At 38.9% G+C, this 18,291-nt stretch overlaps 2 protein-coding genes across 2 annotated transcripts; both read left to right on the top strand.

The window, feature by feature from the left end:
- Positions 1-1,991: 1,991 nt before the first annotated feature.
- tbata (thymus, brain and testes associated) lies at positions 1,992-6,692 on the top strand (the record flags this gene model as incomplete). Its single annotated transcript, XM_083932205.1, has 8 exons — positions 1,992-2,175; positions 2,607-2,777; positions 2,888-2,976; positions 3,360-3,509; positions 4,728-4,809; positions 5,836-6,004; positions 6,089-6,129; positions 6,601-6,692. The coding sequence occupies 8 exons, from the start codon at positions 1,992-1,994 to the stop codon at positions 6,690-6,692; spliced, it is 978 nt and encodes a 325-aa protein (XP_083788331.1).
- A 5,406-nt stretch (positions 6,693-12,098) lies between these two features.
- On the top strand, positions 12,099-17,368 carry star2 (steroidogenic acute regulatory protein 2; the record flags this gene model as incomplete). Its single annotated transcript, XM_083932204.1, has 7 exons — positions 12,099-12,162; positions 12,277-12,381; positions 12,468-12,604; positions 12,749-12,907; positions 13,386-13,570; positions 14,497-14,590; positions 17,264-17,368. 7 exons carry the CDS (start codon positions 12,099-12,101, stop codon positions 17,366-17,368), a joined length of 849 nt encoding a protein of 282 aa, XP_083788330.1.
- Between the last annotated feature and the right edge of the window lie 923 nt (positions 17,369-18,291).

The following is an 18,291-nucleotide window of genomic DNA, read 5'->3' as shown; positions in this document are numbered from 1 at the left end:
CTTTAAAAACAACCAGGGCTGCAACAAAGTGATGTACATCAATAATCATAAACATAAAACAAATCAATGAAAACACTAAAAAACAATTTTAAAAAACCCAATAGAAACACTTAAACAGTGGGACTAAATCCATATGTTATACAATGTATGAGTTTAATACAAGACTGGAAGCAGGGAGAAACAGCTCGCACTCAGATCCTCTCAGACTTTATTCATCAGGTAAGGCTGAGACCCATACAGTTCTCATAGAAACAGCACACGACCATAGAGATACAAAGCCTAAATGTAAGTCAGAAGTTTTTAAAGTCTTGTTTTTTGTAAGCGCATGATGAGCCAAATTTATAACTATGCCCCACTGGTTTCCTGGCAACCTCGCTGTAAAAACAAGACTCCATGGTGTCACTGCTCCCGGCTGTTTTTACATTCCTGTTTGTGCATGGATTAAAAAACAGGATAAAACCTGATATAACTTTTGTTAACTGCCTTGCCAATTAGCTGCTGATTCTGATTCTTTCATCAAATTAATTAGGGGTCACCAGCAGTCTGGTCGTTTTCCTATTTTAAATTTTCATTTAATTTAATCTTTATTTAACCAGGCAAGTCATCAAGACAAAACTCCCGATTACAGTGTCGGCATGTATAACCACAGGGGTGACATTTGAAGTGATATTAAGGAAACATCCTGAGACACATCTGCTCTCATCAGCAGCTTGTTATTCAAGTTCAGAGGCTGCTTGTCGAAAATGTGCAGACTTGAACATCAGTCAAATACATTAAAACATAGTGCACTTTGTAGTGAAGACACAAATAGAATATCTATCAGAAAGTTAAGTGTATATGCAAAAGTTTACATGTTTTAACCACCACAATAACTCAAGTTTATCCCAATTCTATACAGTATACTGTAATATAATGTAATGTGAAAGAAGCCGTCAGATCGTTTACTTAAGTAAAAGTAGTCATACCGCGCGGTAGAAATACTTTGTTGCAAGTAAAAGTCCTGCATTGAAAATGTTGGTAAAACAACAGATGTATTAAATAAAATATATTTAAACTAAAAGTACTTATCGCGCAGAATGGCCCATTTCAGAATAATATTATATTATTCGATTATAATCATTGATGCATTAATGTGTTCATCACTTTAATAATGTTATATGTAACTGTTGGTTTAGATTGTGAATTTCCCCCAGGGGTCCAAAAAAGCCTTATGACTCAACATGATATCAATTTCTTTGCTTTATTTTGCAGTGTTAATCTGTGTCTGTAAATAAATGATTAGATATTCTGTGCTGTGTACATATTCACCATCTTCACCCTCAAAATATATAATATATAATATATCCATCTAAACGTACTAGTACTGAGTTAAAACTACAAACGATACAAGCCAGAGGCCACAGGATCCGTAGTAGTTAAACCATCAAATTCAAAACATTTACATTAGTATTCATATGCCACACTATTTGGCACCAGTGTATCCAAAGTCTCTGACAAATGTTCTTATCGACTTCCACCAACTTCGTTTTGAACTTTTCAACAATCAGACTATAGGCTTCACTTTACTATGGCCTTTTTAAAAAAAAAAAAGCGAAATTATAGTTGCTTTGCATATGAAAATGTTGTCCAAATGAAATGGAATGCCAGTGTCTCATTGTGCACAGATGCCATTGTTTTCTGTTTCATGGAGGTTTCTTAGCAACAAGGGCAACACAGCACACAAAGTCACAACGGATTTGTGCTGGTGGATTTCAGATGGTAAAGAAGTTCTTCTAACTTATTTTCTTCTAAGATATATTTTTTCTTGGTAGAAGAAACACAAAACATATCATTCTTGGTCAAATTTAAAATGCAAGGTTAACTTTAGAGTAAGTCAAAAGTTAGTGTTCTCTGTCTCACTCCTTGTTTGTGACCAGGAGAGCCTGTTGATATTTATATGGCATTAAAGAAATAATTCACTCCTTGAGATTTAAACAAACTGTCGTCCCAAGATGTCAATGGCAGAGTCCTGTGGGACGACAGGAGAGAGGAGCCAGAGTCAAACTACTCAGGTGCCATTCACCCCAGAATTCACCAAGATGCTGACGAAAAGCAGTCCGCGCTTTGGTGCCTTGAGTCATCACTCGTTTTTCTCCCGACACAATCCTCATCCGCACAGGGTGAAACATATTCAAGGTGAGCATGCAACAGCACTTTACACCATTACATTTGAAAGTTGAATCATGTATTGGCATACGCCTGCCTACTTTACAGTAAATTCATGTATTTTCTCTTTCATCGATGCAATACAGATGTCATTGGGTGCATTGGAACTTCATTTATGATTTGGCTCCGTTAAATAAGGAATACCCTGAAGAAATAAAGTCTCAAGATCAGTCTGTTCCAAGCTCGGTTCTCAAAATTGAATGGATGGATGCAAGACATTTTATTAGAGCTGTGTTTAACTGTTAACACTCGGTATGTGCTTTTATATTGGTGGGTGTGTGTGTGTGTGTGTGTGTATGTGTGTGTGTGTGTGTGTGTGTGTGTGTGTGTGTGTGTGTGTGTGTGTGTGTGTGTGTGTGTGTGTGTCAACTATGAATATTGTGCCTTTTCCCTTCTCACAGGACTCAATGGTAGGCCTGTTTGCATGGTGAGGGATGATTGGTTTGTCACCTCGTCATTATTTCCTCACCCACTTCTCAAGAGCCACGTCCACAGGAAAGTAACAGATCCATCTTTGGCTGTTCCACTCGCTCAGAATCTTAGTGGAGTCAGCGGCAACAAAAACAAATCTGGTATGTTTACAGTCAAAGGTCATTCCTACAATTTCTCATTATATTTTAAAAGCTTAGCTGAATCTGCTTTATTATTATTCATTCATTTATTTTTCCTCATTATTTCACAGCACAGTTTTCAGAAGCCTGGAGGGATGAACTTAAAGACCTTGCTGCAAAAGTCAATTTGTCTTCTCAAGGACAAAAGGACAAAAGAGAGGTGAGTGCATTGCTGTTATTGCTGTAAGCTGAACTTAGTCCAGGGTTACTTAATGGCACTGTACACTTCCCCCTTAGCAAGCGTTTTTTTCATTAAAATTTCACAACTTGGTCAAATTAACAATAAACAGGCAAATAATTTACCTGAGGTTTTTGTTTTTGTTTGTTTTGGGTTTTTTTTGCCACATATTGAGTCTCAGGCGAGGACTTCTTTTCAGGTCCCACAACAAGGTCAGCCAATGTTGTAGGTTTTTTTGTGTCTTGTTGATTAATGTTTCTGGTTCATACGTTCCTTACTTACTAACTAACTAAAAGGTGATAGTGGGACATATTTTCAATTGAAGTTTCTGTACTGAAGAGCATGATTTTGTCATTGTATTCCAGGACCAACCTGAGGAAGAATGTGTCCGACGCAAGACTCGATATTCAGCCGAAACGGGGAGAATTGTCCCTCCATCCACTTACGCATACCAACGCAGATCCCATTCACAGCGCCTGATGTATCCTCAGCCCTTCCATGATCAAGAACTCATGGTGAAATACTCGCCACTCTAGTTAACCTCTTTCAGTTAGGATAGTTTGGAATTGAAACAGGATACAGCGATTCGGGATCTCATGGGAAGGCATTTAACACACCATTTTTAAGGACATTAAGTTATTTCAATGCATTTTAAGCTTTTTGTGTGTCATCGCTATTGGAGAACATTGGGGCACATTATTCATTCGAATTCAATCTTCATATAAATGGAAATCAGATTTCAGCATTAAAAGTTATCAAAGGTGAATTTCGTGATGAAATAGCATACAAAATGTGTTAAAAAACCTCCCGCTTTTAGCCAGAGTTGTTTCCTGTTGTGTCAGTACCACATCTGGGTATTTTTGGCATACTGCAGCTTTTGCTACATGCTACATTTGGGCAAAATCAGTAGTACTGCTAGTATGGTGGGCAGTTTCGAATACAGCCATCAACAATGACTTTTCCAATCCTAATCATCTCAGTTAACATAACATTGTTATGTTTGGGACGTAGTTATGTCCGTGACTCATTTTAAGCCAACCCATGATCTTTTCTTAACCTCACCCAAGTATTTTTAATGTCTGAACCTGAGTAGTTCCATTTCACAACGTTAAATAGAACGGTCATATGTGTTGTTAGGGAGTTATTGGCTATTGACCTAGTCTGTCATTTAGTTATTACGAGGTGTTGGCCACTTGGTAATGACAGGCTGCGCAGCCATGTAATATTGTACTATTGGGCAGATCGAAAGGAGATTTTCAACATCATAGATAATTCTTCAGACTTTAACTTTTATTTGTTGGAAAATAGCTCCCAGCACAGGTCTTTCACAAGGTGTCTTGAGAAATAGCTTTTGATGTTTGATGTTGCAAGCTAATGTGGTAGTTCTACTGCTCTCTTGTCAGGTTTTTGAGCTTCTTTGTCAGATCCTGCAGACAACGTTAAATAGAACGGTCATATGTGTTGTTCGGGAGTCATTGGCTATTGACCTAATCGTCATTTAGTTATGACGAGGTGTTGGCCACTTGGTAATGACAGGCTGCGCAGCCATGTAATATTGTACTATTGGGCAGATCGAAAGGAGATTTTCAACATCATATATAATTCTTCAGACTTCAACTTTTATTTGTTGGAAAATAGCTCCCAGCACAGGTCTTTCACAAGGTGTCTTGAGAAATAGCTTTTGGTGTTGGATGTTGCAAGCTAATGTGATAGTTCTACTGCTCTCTTGTCAGGTTTTTGAGCTTCTTTGCCAGATCCTGCAGACAGATTCCCTGTCCACAGTCCAACAGTGGCTTCTGCTTGCAGGCCAAAGAGGTAAAAAATGATTCTTAATTCAACATAGATATTGAGTTTTCTATATGAATTGTGTATACTACTTTATATTAAGAAAACATATTAGGCACTATGTTTATTCTTTAGCATCAACAATTTCGGGACATCAGTGCACGCTATTATAATTAGAGTCACTTCAACCATCTTAATCAATTTTACATTTTTTTCAGAAATGTGTTGCATTTATTAAATCAAAGTAAGGAGAGTCATAAGAGACACATTGGTTTTAAATGGTTAATATTAAAGGTAACCTGACTCCACCAGATGGATTGATTCGCATGATTCTCATTTGCTCAGCATATCCATCTGTGAACTCTTGTTTGGAGATTTTTTGGGAAGGGGCGAAAATACTGATTGCTAATTGGATAAACCATCGGTATATCACCAACATTCGTGCCAAATCAACCAATCAGATCAACAAAGCATATGGCGTACTAACAGCATTGAGGAAAAGCTCAGAAAGTAAACATGTCGGTAAAGGATATTTGCTGTTTGTTTAATGGGAATTTACAGATAAAAGGCACAATTTCAGGTGCCCGGTCCATATTCCAACAGAAGGATCCAAGTGAAAAAAGCATTAGCCAGCGGCTTGCTCGATAGCTGCGCTCATTCATCCATGGAAGCCGCCATGTTGTTTACACTGAACAGTCGCTTCCTGTTTCGTCACACTCAAAACCAACGGTGATTGTCCGTTCACTTGGCAAACGGCTCCAGATTTTCTCTGTCCCAGGTTCCCAGATTGATCTGTGAGTAAAATACAATGGAGCTCACAAGATCAGGATTGTCTCACAAGGCTACATTAAAGGATCAGATGGCCGAACTATCCTGACTTCTAGCTCCAAAACGGTCAAGCTCCAAAAACAGTGGATACAACATTTTCCACAATAAAATTAAAAAACTTTAGACCCAGCCCCTAAACTCTGTTTGGAAAATACATTTTTTAAAATCTTCTTTGTCAATTAATTAATTCTATTACATTTTTACTGGTATTATATGATGTACCCTCAGAGAAAGACCTGGTGATGGGGATGATCAAGCAAGCTCTGGATGGTGCCGACCTCTCGTCAAGCCACCAGCAACCCAACTACCAGCAGCTCCACGCTCTTCCTTCAGGTGTCTCTCCATCGATGTATGGTCAATCGTTCGACCAGTCATGGAGAAACCCACAGAGAATAAGGTCAGGATGAGCTTTCAAATTTTCATCTGGTTCTTGAGTTTAAAAATGTAAGCTTGTTTACCTTTTTTTTTTTTACTTTCACAGCTCATACAGAGGGAATCGAGCTTTTGGAATGGACAAACCAGGTAACCAAAAAGTGCACTACTTTCCTCGTTCCAAATGCATTTAAGCATATTGTTTATTACTGTGCTAGAATTAAAGCATGCCTTTGGATTAAATGACAGCTTTTTCCATACTTTGATGCGGTATATATGCACCAAGACTCTTCTCAATCGGCAGCAGTCTTTTTGATGGCAAAATAGGAGGTTCTGGAAGTAATTACAGTTCTCAGCCTTGACATGCATGAAGAACTGGCTTTGATGTGTCCTTCGTGATCAGATGGGTTTCAATTGTTCCTTTTTCACAAAGTAGAAATGTGGAAAATACAGGGAGTTGATTATTTTTGTGTATTTCTAGTACAAGCAGAAACCAGTCTAATTAGATTTGTGTTATATTGTTATGTGTTCCATTCATTTATTCTTTTTTTTTTAAATAGAACAGATGGCAAATATAAAATCACTGGTCTTGTGTGATTCTACTTGAGTACTCTTTTGCAGAGATGATTGGAGATGCAGAGGTCCTTGAAGTCCACACAGGAGCTCAGGATAATCTTCAAGAACATTCACTTCAGCACACCAAAAATGCATGAAGTGGTTTTCATCTTAGTGATACTGTGGGTGTATTATGGTTTCATTATTAGGAGAATGGATCGATCCACTTGTTTACTGGTCCCTTTATGAATGACACGTTTTCTTTAGGATGTTTTTTTTTTTCTATGTTTCTTAAAAACACAAGACAATTTAACAACAGGAGTTCTCCAGATTTCCTTTAACGCATACACTACACTACATGATGATATGGATGATGTTACGTAATTGTGTTCCACTTGTCTGGAGGATCATATTTTGAAAGTGAGAAAAGCTTAAATCCAAGTGTAACCTATTGTTTTCAAATAAAAGCTGCAAACAACATTGGTAGATAGGTTAATTTGGCTTTATGTGTGCAAAAAAAGTCCCCCCCCCCACCGTGCAATATGCATCACTCACAGAGTAGCTTTAGGGATGCCAAAAAGTCTGTCGCATCACTTTGGTCCAGATTGAATTATTATCACAGACATCTCCCTGGTATCTTTCAGGGTCCTGTGTTTTTCAGCTCAATACCCTTTTATTATGACACATTGATGGGACATTTCAAAAGGTTTCATGTTCTCAGCGATGTTTTCCCCTCAGTCAAAGTGTTAATTGTTTCCCTGGGTCAATAGCCTATCATCACATATCAATCATAGCCTACTGATGTTATACTAGCAACATCTTTAGATTGCAGGCATGATCGTTTTTTCTTGATTTTTGACATTGATATCTCCATACTGGCTAAACAGATCTATCCCCCTCTGTTGCATTTTTACCAATCACTTACAATGTTAGTGTATTACAAGAACACAGGATGACCCCCTGTGATCGATCGTTTTGACACAAAGCATGGTGATATATTAGATATCTAGAGGTATTTCTTTCTCAAATAAGATGAATAACAACACATACACAGAAAGTCACCTACACTTCACAGTTATATAGTATATATCTAGCAACAAAACCTGCATATAAATCACCAGTCCAGATTAGCCTCCATTCCCTTGAAAATGACACTGGTGGTGCCATTTTAAGTGATTGCCTGAGAAATGTATAGTAAAATAATGCATGCGCCATATTAGTATCATTATGTAAGATGAAAGAGCTATTTTTTCTTCTCTCTCTGTCCCTTTGATAAAATGTGTGACACACAACAAATTAGCTTGGATTTGACAAAATACTATGAAGATCAGGCTGATCTAATTATGCAGTATTGTGCTGCTGACAGAATTAAATGTCACAATACAATGAAGTCATTTAAAAAACTGTTACGTGCATTGTTGTGGTTATGTCTGTCAAACAATCAGACAGATGTCAGATGACAAAAAGTCAACATGAGATAAATAGCAGAGCTGAGATCTATCTGTAACACGATCCTTCCGATTGTCCTGGGAGACTCCAGATTTTCACTACCCTCTCCTGTTTTCGGTCAAAATTCTCTCTTTTCTTGTGATTTTTTGGGCTAACAAGGCAAAAGATGGGACTGACTAAACTGATGAAGGCACTTTTGTACATTCCGCATAGCAATGCATCTTCATAGAGGGTGTTCAGAATGGTCAGAAAGACAATGACTGAGAATAGAATGAGGTTAGAAAACACCCTTTGATCTCTCCTTTCCTGCAAATTGAATTACAGGCGAGGTGGCCAACACCTATGTGCCCCCAAGGACGGTGCTGCAGGCGGCAAGGCATTGCACTTTCTACTAAAATAAGCATAATTAAAAGATGAAATAAAAGTATTTGGAAAAAATGCTGTTGCAATGTTTAATTGTTTTTGTTATTTCCATTCTATTAAAGTGGTAATACGTTTTTTTTTTTAATTATTTTTTGTCGACATACAATACTATGGCTTTTTTATTTATATTTTTCGACATACTACATACTTTTTTTTAAATATACAATTTGTTAATGATATTTTGGATGACATACTTTACTATGTCTTATTTCATTATTTTCTTCGTGTTATCCTTCATGCCACCAAATGCCTTTTGGGTTTTTGTGTTATATGATGGTTTTTTAGAGCGGCTCTGACACAGAGCCTTTTTATTGTGCTCAAAATGCTCAAAAAAACACAAATTATAATGAAGGTCTATGATGGACAATGGTTAGTATGTTCATGCTGAGCATCACCGAAGGCGCCCTGCAGTTTAAGGTTAGCTGGCCTGGTCAGCAGGTGAAGTTCAGCATTGACGTCATGCATCCTTCTCACAAGGACACCTGTTGGCTCTGGACGATAAGAGGCAGCTGTTTCAGAAACGCCTCTGATTAAGCCATTGAAAAGAGAGGGTGGTGCTGGGCCCTCTACAAATATTTTACAGATATGACAACTCACAACTCTTCACAAACACACACAGTTTACCCTGATTTATTAAAATTTAATGAAAACATAATCCATAATCTTCCAACACGTGGACCATTATTGTGTCTAGAAATGAAAAGAAATTCACATAGACATCATTACAGGCCAGTTAGTTCAGAGACAGATAAGAGAACAAATCAATGAAGTGATTAATGGCTTAAGGCAGAAATGTACTGAATTACAATTAAAGACCTATATTTTGTCTAGGCCACTACCATGTACAGACAAAGGAATGAATGAATGAATAGTCTCACGTTGCCAGATCATCATCACCAGTTATGGTCTGCGAGAGGGGGGAAACACTTGCACCTAAGCATGCAACATGTAATCTTCTTCACTAAACTTATGCTATAGCTTTATTTGTGACATCACAACTGTACAGAAGTCCTGCCTGCTCATTGGGGTTTAGCACCTTGTCCTGCTTTACATTTTTAAAAAAAATGGCAATCCCACTTTTTACAATATGGGACCTTTAAACCAATCACAATCGTCTGAGGTGGCGCTAAGCCTTGGATGCAACCACCCTTGCAAAATACATAGCTGTGATAGGGGAGGAGAATGCATCGTGAGAGAACACTAAATATAGGGTATAAGCCATTCTAATGGATACATTAATGTCAATAATAAGCCTGTATTGTATTTTGAGATTCACACAGACAGCCATTTATTGTCTCATCTCTGCAACCTCTCTGACATCTGATTACCATTTCTCCTAATTGCAGAGATTTATTTTGCTCAACAGCTACAGCTGGTGTTCATTTAAAACCCAGAATTATCATTTGTAAGACTGTAAGACTTCATACAAGGATGATTATTATCAATAAGAAAACCACATGAATTCAAATTGTTCTTTTTTTTAAAAAGAAAAATAGAATGACGCATCATTATTCAATCTATTAATTTCTACTCCTCAACCTTTGATTCCAGCGGTGCAAATTTAAGTAATTTTGCATAATTGCACAATATTCACTGCTGTTTTATCAGAGTGACAGTCATTCTTAAAAGGGGGCACTATTTTTTTCAGGGTAATTTAAGGGCACTAAAATGAATTTATTATTATTTAGCACCACAAACTCTCAAGCATTATGTGCCAGATTCAGTCAATCAGTGCAATGGGGTCACAGTAAAAACTTTCGCATCAATTACCAATCAGCACCCTGACCCTAAATATAGCATGAATATTTTAGTATGTCTGATCATTGTTATTTCCTCTACTAGGGAGTTTAGTTTGAGATATGATGCTCTGAAATGAATACTTTGTGCTTTCAATTTGGCAGAATTATCGCCTTCATGCCATGAGCTATATCTTGGGTGTATCATTCATACTTTCATGGGTCACTTGGATTACATAGATTTCTCTTTTCATCTTGAGCTATATGGATATATTTCAGGGCCCGTATTAAGTATCAGCGTCAGTCCTAATTTTAGAACTATGTTTGCCCTGAGAGTATTTTATAAAGCATTTTAGCACTAAAATCAGCTCCTAAATCTGTAAAACATTAGAAGTAGTGAAGAGGACTCCTAAGGTACTAGGAGCAAATTAAAAACATTCTGGAATGGCTGCTGACGGCAATCTACCTCATAATCAACGTTTTAGACTTTAGTGATAGTGGAAAAGACACATTTATTTCCAGGCATATATCTTCCCACACTTCTTGATTGAATTTTGCAGTTATCCCTCTGAATTTTCCTATAGTAATGTCCTTCCTTTCATGCTAAAGTTGGCCAAGAATTGCTTTTGCTTCCAGTTTGGACCTATCACTATCAGCCATGGTTATTGTAGTCTGACAATATCAAGGCATATCATACTTCCTACAATATCTCTATCAAGAATTTACTGAAAGAGCCAAAAACAGCCAATTACAGTTTCATGAAACATGACATCATCCATAGCAACGGGATCAACGCAGCCCTTTCGCTTAGCTTAAGACTTCTCCCAGTTCCTTATTAAAAGTTCATCTCAGCAGCTTTGTAAATACGTTTTAAGAGGACACTCTTAGCTAGGAACTTTTAGTGATATTTAGGACTCCTCGTAGTAGTAAGATAAAATGTTTTGGCTTTGGCAACACTGCGGCATGTTTGAGACAACAATGATGGACTTTTTCACCATAAGAACTTTGATGATTCTGTAGATGTTCGTCTTAAATTGCATAGCTCAGGAAGTAGAGGGGCTCACCCATTAATCAGGTGAGTGAATCAAGGTTGGTGGTTTGATCCCCAGCTACTTGTGTATGCATGTCACAGTAACACACTGAACCTCAGTTTGCTCCTGATATGCAGTCAAAAGCCTTGCATGGCAGCTCAGTGACTAACTGTGTAAAAATGAGAGACAAAATGTAGCAATTGCTCGGCAGGTAAAAAGGTGCTCAATAAGAAGAATTCCTTTATTAGTCCCGCAACGGGGAAATTCAATTTTCACTACACACATAGGCCCGAAATACACACACAAGACCTATATACATATACATACATAGAGTGAGGGGGGTGCCAGTGACCAGCGCCCCGAGCAGCTGGTGGTTCGGTGCCTTGCTCAACAGCACCTCTGCAGTGCCCAGGAGATGAACTGGCACCTCTCCAGCCACCAGTCCACGCTCCATTTATGGTCCACTCAGGGACTCGAACCGTCAATCCTCCTGTTCTCAGCCAAGTCACCAATGGACTGAGCTACTGCCGCCCAATAAAGGCAGTCTTTTCACATTAATAGGAATGTATAATTGCATATGGTGTAAATAAATATGGAAGTCCTATCTCAAGTACCTATTATAAGTTTTAGTCATGTTGGTTGCACTTCCTATTCAATGCTATCTCTGTCATTATATGTAATTTTCCCACATAGTTAAGGTTTTTAATTGTGAGTTAAAATTTACCAAATGCACTTCTCAGCTCTACTGTTAGTTCTTCCTCTCTGTCTAATGTTTAATTCTGTCAAGTGTGTGGCGGCCTTCAGAACAGAATTCAGAAAAAGTCCTATCTTCTTCTCCGGCCCTTATCTCCTTGGAGCGTCCTTCACGTGCCATATAAAGACCGGAGACGCGCTCCGTTGCTTTGCTGTCACTGCCAAAGACAACATGCTGCCTGCTGTTGTGAAGCTCTGCTGTGGAATCTCCTACCCACATCTGAGGAGTCTGGCAGGTAAACGCTCACAGTTATCTGATGAGTGACCATTCTCTTTATTCCTTTCCTTAAAAAAATCTGGATAAGACTGCTGAGCTTTTGTTTCTCTTTTGTGTCTGTTCAATCATGGAGGACTTCAACGCACAGCCGTGGCAGTGATAGGCCAGGAGCTCACACACCTGAGGAGATGGGGACAGGTCCAACATCACATAACACATGCAGGATTAAAGTATAATGGTAAAAAAGAAAAAACAGAATTGTTGTGATTGGTTCTGCTTTCAGAGTGTATTTATTGAAAGATTACAAAGGAGAATATTTTTCAGATAACAAATCTGAAGATGTGAGGCCTGTGACTCCAAAAGAAGATCAGCTGTTCTATGTGCAACAAGGCCAAGAAGCAATGAGGAAGGCTCTCTGTATGTTAGAAGACACACAAGGATGGAAGGTCGAGATCACAGGGGTAACAACTGATTACTTTGTGATTCAAGTGCCCTCTTGGCTTGCTTTAATCTATTCCAAAGTGAATTTGTCTACAATTTCCAGAAACCTAAGTAACTATTATGCCATGATTAAATATGTCTGCTTGTTTGTTGCTTCTTTTCAGAGTGAGGGGGATGTTATCTGCAGCAAAGTGATGCCCGGGGCCCGTAAAATCTTCCGACTGGAAACGGTCCTGGAGGCCAGTGTGGACGAACTCTATAACCTCCTGTTTGTCAAAGTAGAGGAGATGCACAAGTGGAACCCGAGCATACAACATATCAAAGTGAGATGTCAACCTTTGAGAATTGGATATTTTATCAACTGTGAAACTACAACCTGTACAAGTACGATACAGACACTATTTCAAGCTAACATATTGCAAAAAGTGAGATTTCCACATGTTTTTGGATGATGAAGCAAGTTTAGTTGCTTCATAAAAGACCATGAAACACTGAACAATCAGAGCAGACTGGGCTTTTTATTAACGTTAACAATAAAGCATGTAAACATATGTAAGTAGAAACCCAAAATACAAGTATGAAACTAAAAATGAGCATGAAGGGAAATCATTTTGAAAGATTTTCCTGACTGTATATTCAGTTAAGGTTTAGTTATCTGCAAGAACTGCTGCCATATTTCCCTGAAGTCATGGTTTGCAGCATGAAATGTATTCTTAAATTGTTAAACCTCTCATTAAAAAATTGCATTGTTATCCAGTCCTGCAGCCCAAGCTCTAAATTTGATATTTCTGTCTCTTGCAGGTTCTGAAGCATGTTGGACCCGACACAATTGTCACTCACGAGATTTCAGCCGAGACAACGGGAAATCTGATTGGCCAAAGGGATTTCCTGAGTGTCAGACACAGTTGCAAACAAAAGTCCTGCGTTTATCTTGGAGGAGCAGCGATTCAGCTGGAATCCTTTCCACCTCGGGCAGGCTTTGTGAGGTAGGATCAGTGGGTATGCACACCAGGTATAACTCTGTTTCAACAAGGCAATAATCATTGTGTGTTAGAATATATTCAACAGCTTCAACTTCCTCTCATAATATATAGTGTCTGAGTGGAAAAATCTCAGCCAGGTAGCGAGTTATCAGGACAAAGCGGAAACTCTCCAGCTCTAAAGTAATAAATCCAGAGGGGTGTATTCATTTTCTCAGTCTGTGGTAACATCCTCAGCACTATATCTTATCTGCATGAGAAAAAAATGAATGTGACTTGTGAGGGCAGATGCATAGATCAGAGGGTGAAAAACATGTGTTTGCAGCCAATACATTAAAAGTGATGCTGTGCTGAGGAAATGTTGCAGTTTTTCCAATAAAGACCAAGAGTCTACAGTCATGCTAGCAGCTCTGAGACTGTAAGTAGTTAAGGAAGAACAGCATGTACTTTGACCTAAATGCTAACTCCAGCTCACAATGACAATGTCATCATTGCAGCAAATATAATGCTTATGGTATTAATCATCTTAAATTAAATCCTCTTGAATCTAAAGATTTAATACCTAAAGATTTGGCATGAAATGGTGGGCAGTACACCTCCTGTCTCCCAAGAGGTCCCTGTCTCGTTGGGAAGTGTAGTGAACATCATGTGGATGGATGAAAAAAATGATACTTGCATAATGTATTTATGTTTACTTTTGCTATAGTTAGATGGTTACACAGCCAAAAATGTGTTATCTGAGGTGTTTTCCAACCTTGGTTTACGCTAGCTTAGCTGTGTTGTGAGATCTTGCAAAAGTTTGTTGCCGAGATGGAAACACGTCCCAAAAGAATTTCATTTTCTTCTGATTTGTCCATCCGAAAAATGCCATTTTAACACATAATCCATAACAAACCCTGGTTGAGTGATTGACTTTGTCTGCATGTTAACAGAGCAGAGGATGGACCAACCTGCATCATCATTCAGGCTCACGACGAGGATACAGGAAAAAGCCACTTCACATGGCTTCTTAATATGGATGTCAAGGTAAATTCATATGAAATTCATAATAGGATACGTTTTTGTAGACTGCAATGCATATGTTTGTGTAATAAATCAATATTGCACAGATGGGAGTTCGTCTGTGCAATACTGAAGGTGTTTTTCATATTACATTGCTTCTAAGCTCGGGCACCAGGCTTTTATCTGATAAGTAGTAAGCTTATTAAATTGGCCTTTTTCTGCTGTATGCAATTGTTAAAACAACTTAAAAACTAAAGTAGTAGTTCATATTCTCCCAGGAATAATAGAAAATCCAACAGACACAAATCACTCTGTTACAGGATACACAATTTTAAGATACGGGGTAGCAATTACAACCTAGTATGCTGGAAACTGAGATAAGGAACCAAACATGAGCAGGCTGGGAGTGGTGGAGGGAATCAAAACCAGCACAATTAATCAACAGCAGCAACATGGCAAGTGAGGAATGAAGAGCTGATGGGTTACAGTAGATAAACTGCTGGGTTTGTGGAGCTGGTGCTGAGTGGATCAGTTGGGTTGGAGTTGCAGTGTTTACTTTTCTTTTAAGTAAAAGTAGGTTGAAGTCAATTTTCACCTTATTGGGAAAACACTTACGTTGATATCATCTGAGAGGAAAGTTGTCAAATAGTCCCAACTTCACAGTTTTTTTTATGGGGTCAGATGCTGGATTTTTTTTGCTGTTTTCAAGCCTTTTATTAGATAAGACAGACATGAAATGGGGTGAGAGAGAGAGGGGTAGACATGCAGCAAAGGGCCACAGGACCTTCAACCTCTTTACATGGGGCGACTGCTCTAACCACTGTGTCACCGACAGCCCTGTTAAAATGTATTTATGTATGTATTTATAGGTGTATCACAGTTTCTGATCCAGCTGTTATATAAACGCACTTGAAATTACAATACTTCTCTCAAAATGTAGTGGAGAAGATGTATTAAGTAGCAGGGTGGGGAGGAAAAGCACTATATATATATAAGTATATATATATATACAGTATATAATCAAGTAAAAGTATTTGAGTAATAATGTTCATAGATAAAAATAAAAGTAGGCCGACTGAGTAACTGTGTTAAATCTCTATAAATGTGACTTTCAGCCTGTGCGCAACTGATGATCAATTATCTAATAATGATCTAGATTCAGTTAGACATGACTGTTTTACCTGGAAAATCTACAATTGCCTTCATCGTTGTAAGCTAGAATAAACCAGAAAATAACCTGACAATTGATCATAAATGGCCAAAAATAAATAAAAAGGGATATGAGCACCACGGCAGGTGCAACAAGCATTATGAGGACACATACATTTACCAACCCGACATTTTTTTTATAAAATCAACAGCAGAATAAAACAGAGGTGTATTAACAATATAAAAAAGCAGCTTCATCCACAAACACACATTAAAGGATACGGTGCGTGCACATGCTGTACGTCGCTTAGCAACGTTGACATTCTCCACTGAAGAATTATGTCCATCAGAATGAGTTTGTTGAGTGCAGACACTGAAGGCAACAGGAAGCTGCAGTCTGAAGCGATGTTCAATGCTGTTAAGCCACAATAGCACACAGCAGACTGGTTATACGAAGCAACATGAAACTGTTGAGAAGTAATCACAGAACCCCCCTGTGCACGTAATTACCTGCTCATAATCAAGCCTGTGCAGATCATTAGAGTCAAGTGTGGTAGAATAAGGAGCTACCTAAAACATGCAGCAGAAGTAGCTCTTCAGGAGCACGTTTGGAGACCACTGCTGTAACGGATGCTACTTGAAATGTGGCGAAGTACAATAGTAGAGATAGGAAATACCAATTAAAAAATTCCTCAAACAATTATGAGCACACAAAAAAAGTAGGCTACTTTGTTAAAATAACAAGAGTAAATGTAATTCATTACTTCCGCCCCTGGTGCACAGGGAGCATGTGGTTAACTATGTGGTTATGTTTAGGCAACAAAATCAAATCACTTGGTAAGGGTTAGGAAAAGTCTGTGGATGGGTTTATAATAAGTGCTTTTGTAACATAACTACAGTGGGACATAAACGGTGCCAAAGGCTGAGGTTCGTGACAAAACAGCTATAGAAGATGCCCTGGGAATGAGAACAGGCTGCACAGGGAATACGTAACTCAAAGTCTTATTTGACGGGAAACTGCAAATAATAATGCAGTTTATGTGTAAATGGGTAAATCATTCTTGACCTCCAACATAGTAGATTGACAAAATAACACTGATGACGTCAGCAGAGCCTGCATTGTGAACTAGAGGGATGGCGTTTAAAAGAAATCAGCTCTAGGCAGCGAGGTTCTGATGGAAGACACTATTAAGTTGTATAATGGCAAATGTTGGATGCAGCATTTTGTAACTTCAGGATATCTCTGCATCTGCTGCCTCGATTTGACCACTTTGACCAGAATCAATAGAGTAGCCCTTTAACTCAAAGTCAACTTCTTCACTTCTGAATGGCGCTGTTAACTGCAGCTTGTTTGAAAGCTTGGGAAAACGTTAGTAAGTGGAGCTTGTTTTCATTCTTGTTTTGTTTTGTTCGTAGTACTGTGTTACTATTATTTTCAAAAAAATTATATTGATGAAAAAAATACTGCATACTGTACTACTAATGCCAAGACTGACACTCACCAAAATACAAATCAGCAGTCTAACAAAGTGATGATTTTGTTCTCAGGGCTGGCTGCCAAAGTCCATTGTCAATCAGGCTTTGCCCCGAGCACAGCTGGATTTCACCAGACACCTCCGCAGACGGCTCCAAGCGAGTGCTACACTGGGCTAATGGAGTTTGTTTGACACCTGGAGTGGCACCCTGTCATCACACACGGGACGACTGCGAGATGGAGGAACAGTCTGGCTGCTCAGCAAGAGGCTGGCCTTTCAGCGAGAGCAGCACTGCTGCCTAAGGGAGACACTTGGCTCCAGAGAGAGCGCCTGTGTCAGCAGCCTAATGCCAGCCTGGCAGGGGAAAGGTGGCTTATAATAGGAATTAATGTAGGAATTAAGTGGCACAGTGTACCACTCAAACCTCAAGATTTCCTAATTAGGAGTCATCACTTGTCTCCTGACACGACTAACTGCATATGACTGGACAAAATGAATAAAGTGCTTGAATGTGCCTTTTTTGCCTAATTCGTTTTCATCCATTACACTAATTTGAATACAACACAGATAGCAACACTGCAAAACTGGTGCCTCCTCTCAGCTAAAATACAGTCTGTGTATATGACCCAATTCAGGTGGAATTAATCTATGAATGAAGGGTTCATTCATTCATTCATCATTCATCTTCAACCGCTTGTCTCTGTCGGGGTCGCGGGGGGCTGGAGCTGATCCCAGCTGACAAAGGGAACAAGGCGGGGTACACCCTGGACAGGACGCCAGTCTATCGCAGGGCACATAGAGACAAACAGAGACAGACAACCATTCACACCTACGGGCAATTTTAGAGTCATCAATTAACCTAACACGGGCACGTCTTTGGACTGTGGGAGGAAACCGGTGAACCCGGAGAAAACCCACGCAGACACGGGGAGAACATGCAAACTCCACACAGAAGGGCCCCAGCCGGGATTCTAACTAGGAACCCTCTCGCTGTGAGGCGACAGTGCTAACCACCACACCACCATGTTGCCCTGAATGGAGGGTTTTGACACTCAATTATACGAAATAGCTTCTACAAATCTTCTAAATGGAAGCCAAGCA

The sequence above is a fragment of the Echiichthys vipera genome (assembly GCF_963691815.1).
Source record: "Echiichthys vipera genome assembly, chromosome: 18".
Lineage (NCBI taxonomy): Eukaryota > Metazoa > Chordata > Actinopteri > Perciformes > Trachinidae > Echiichthys > Echiichthys vipera.
This window is presented reverse-complemented; position numbering and strand designations above follow the sequence as displayed.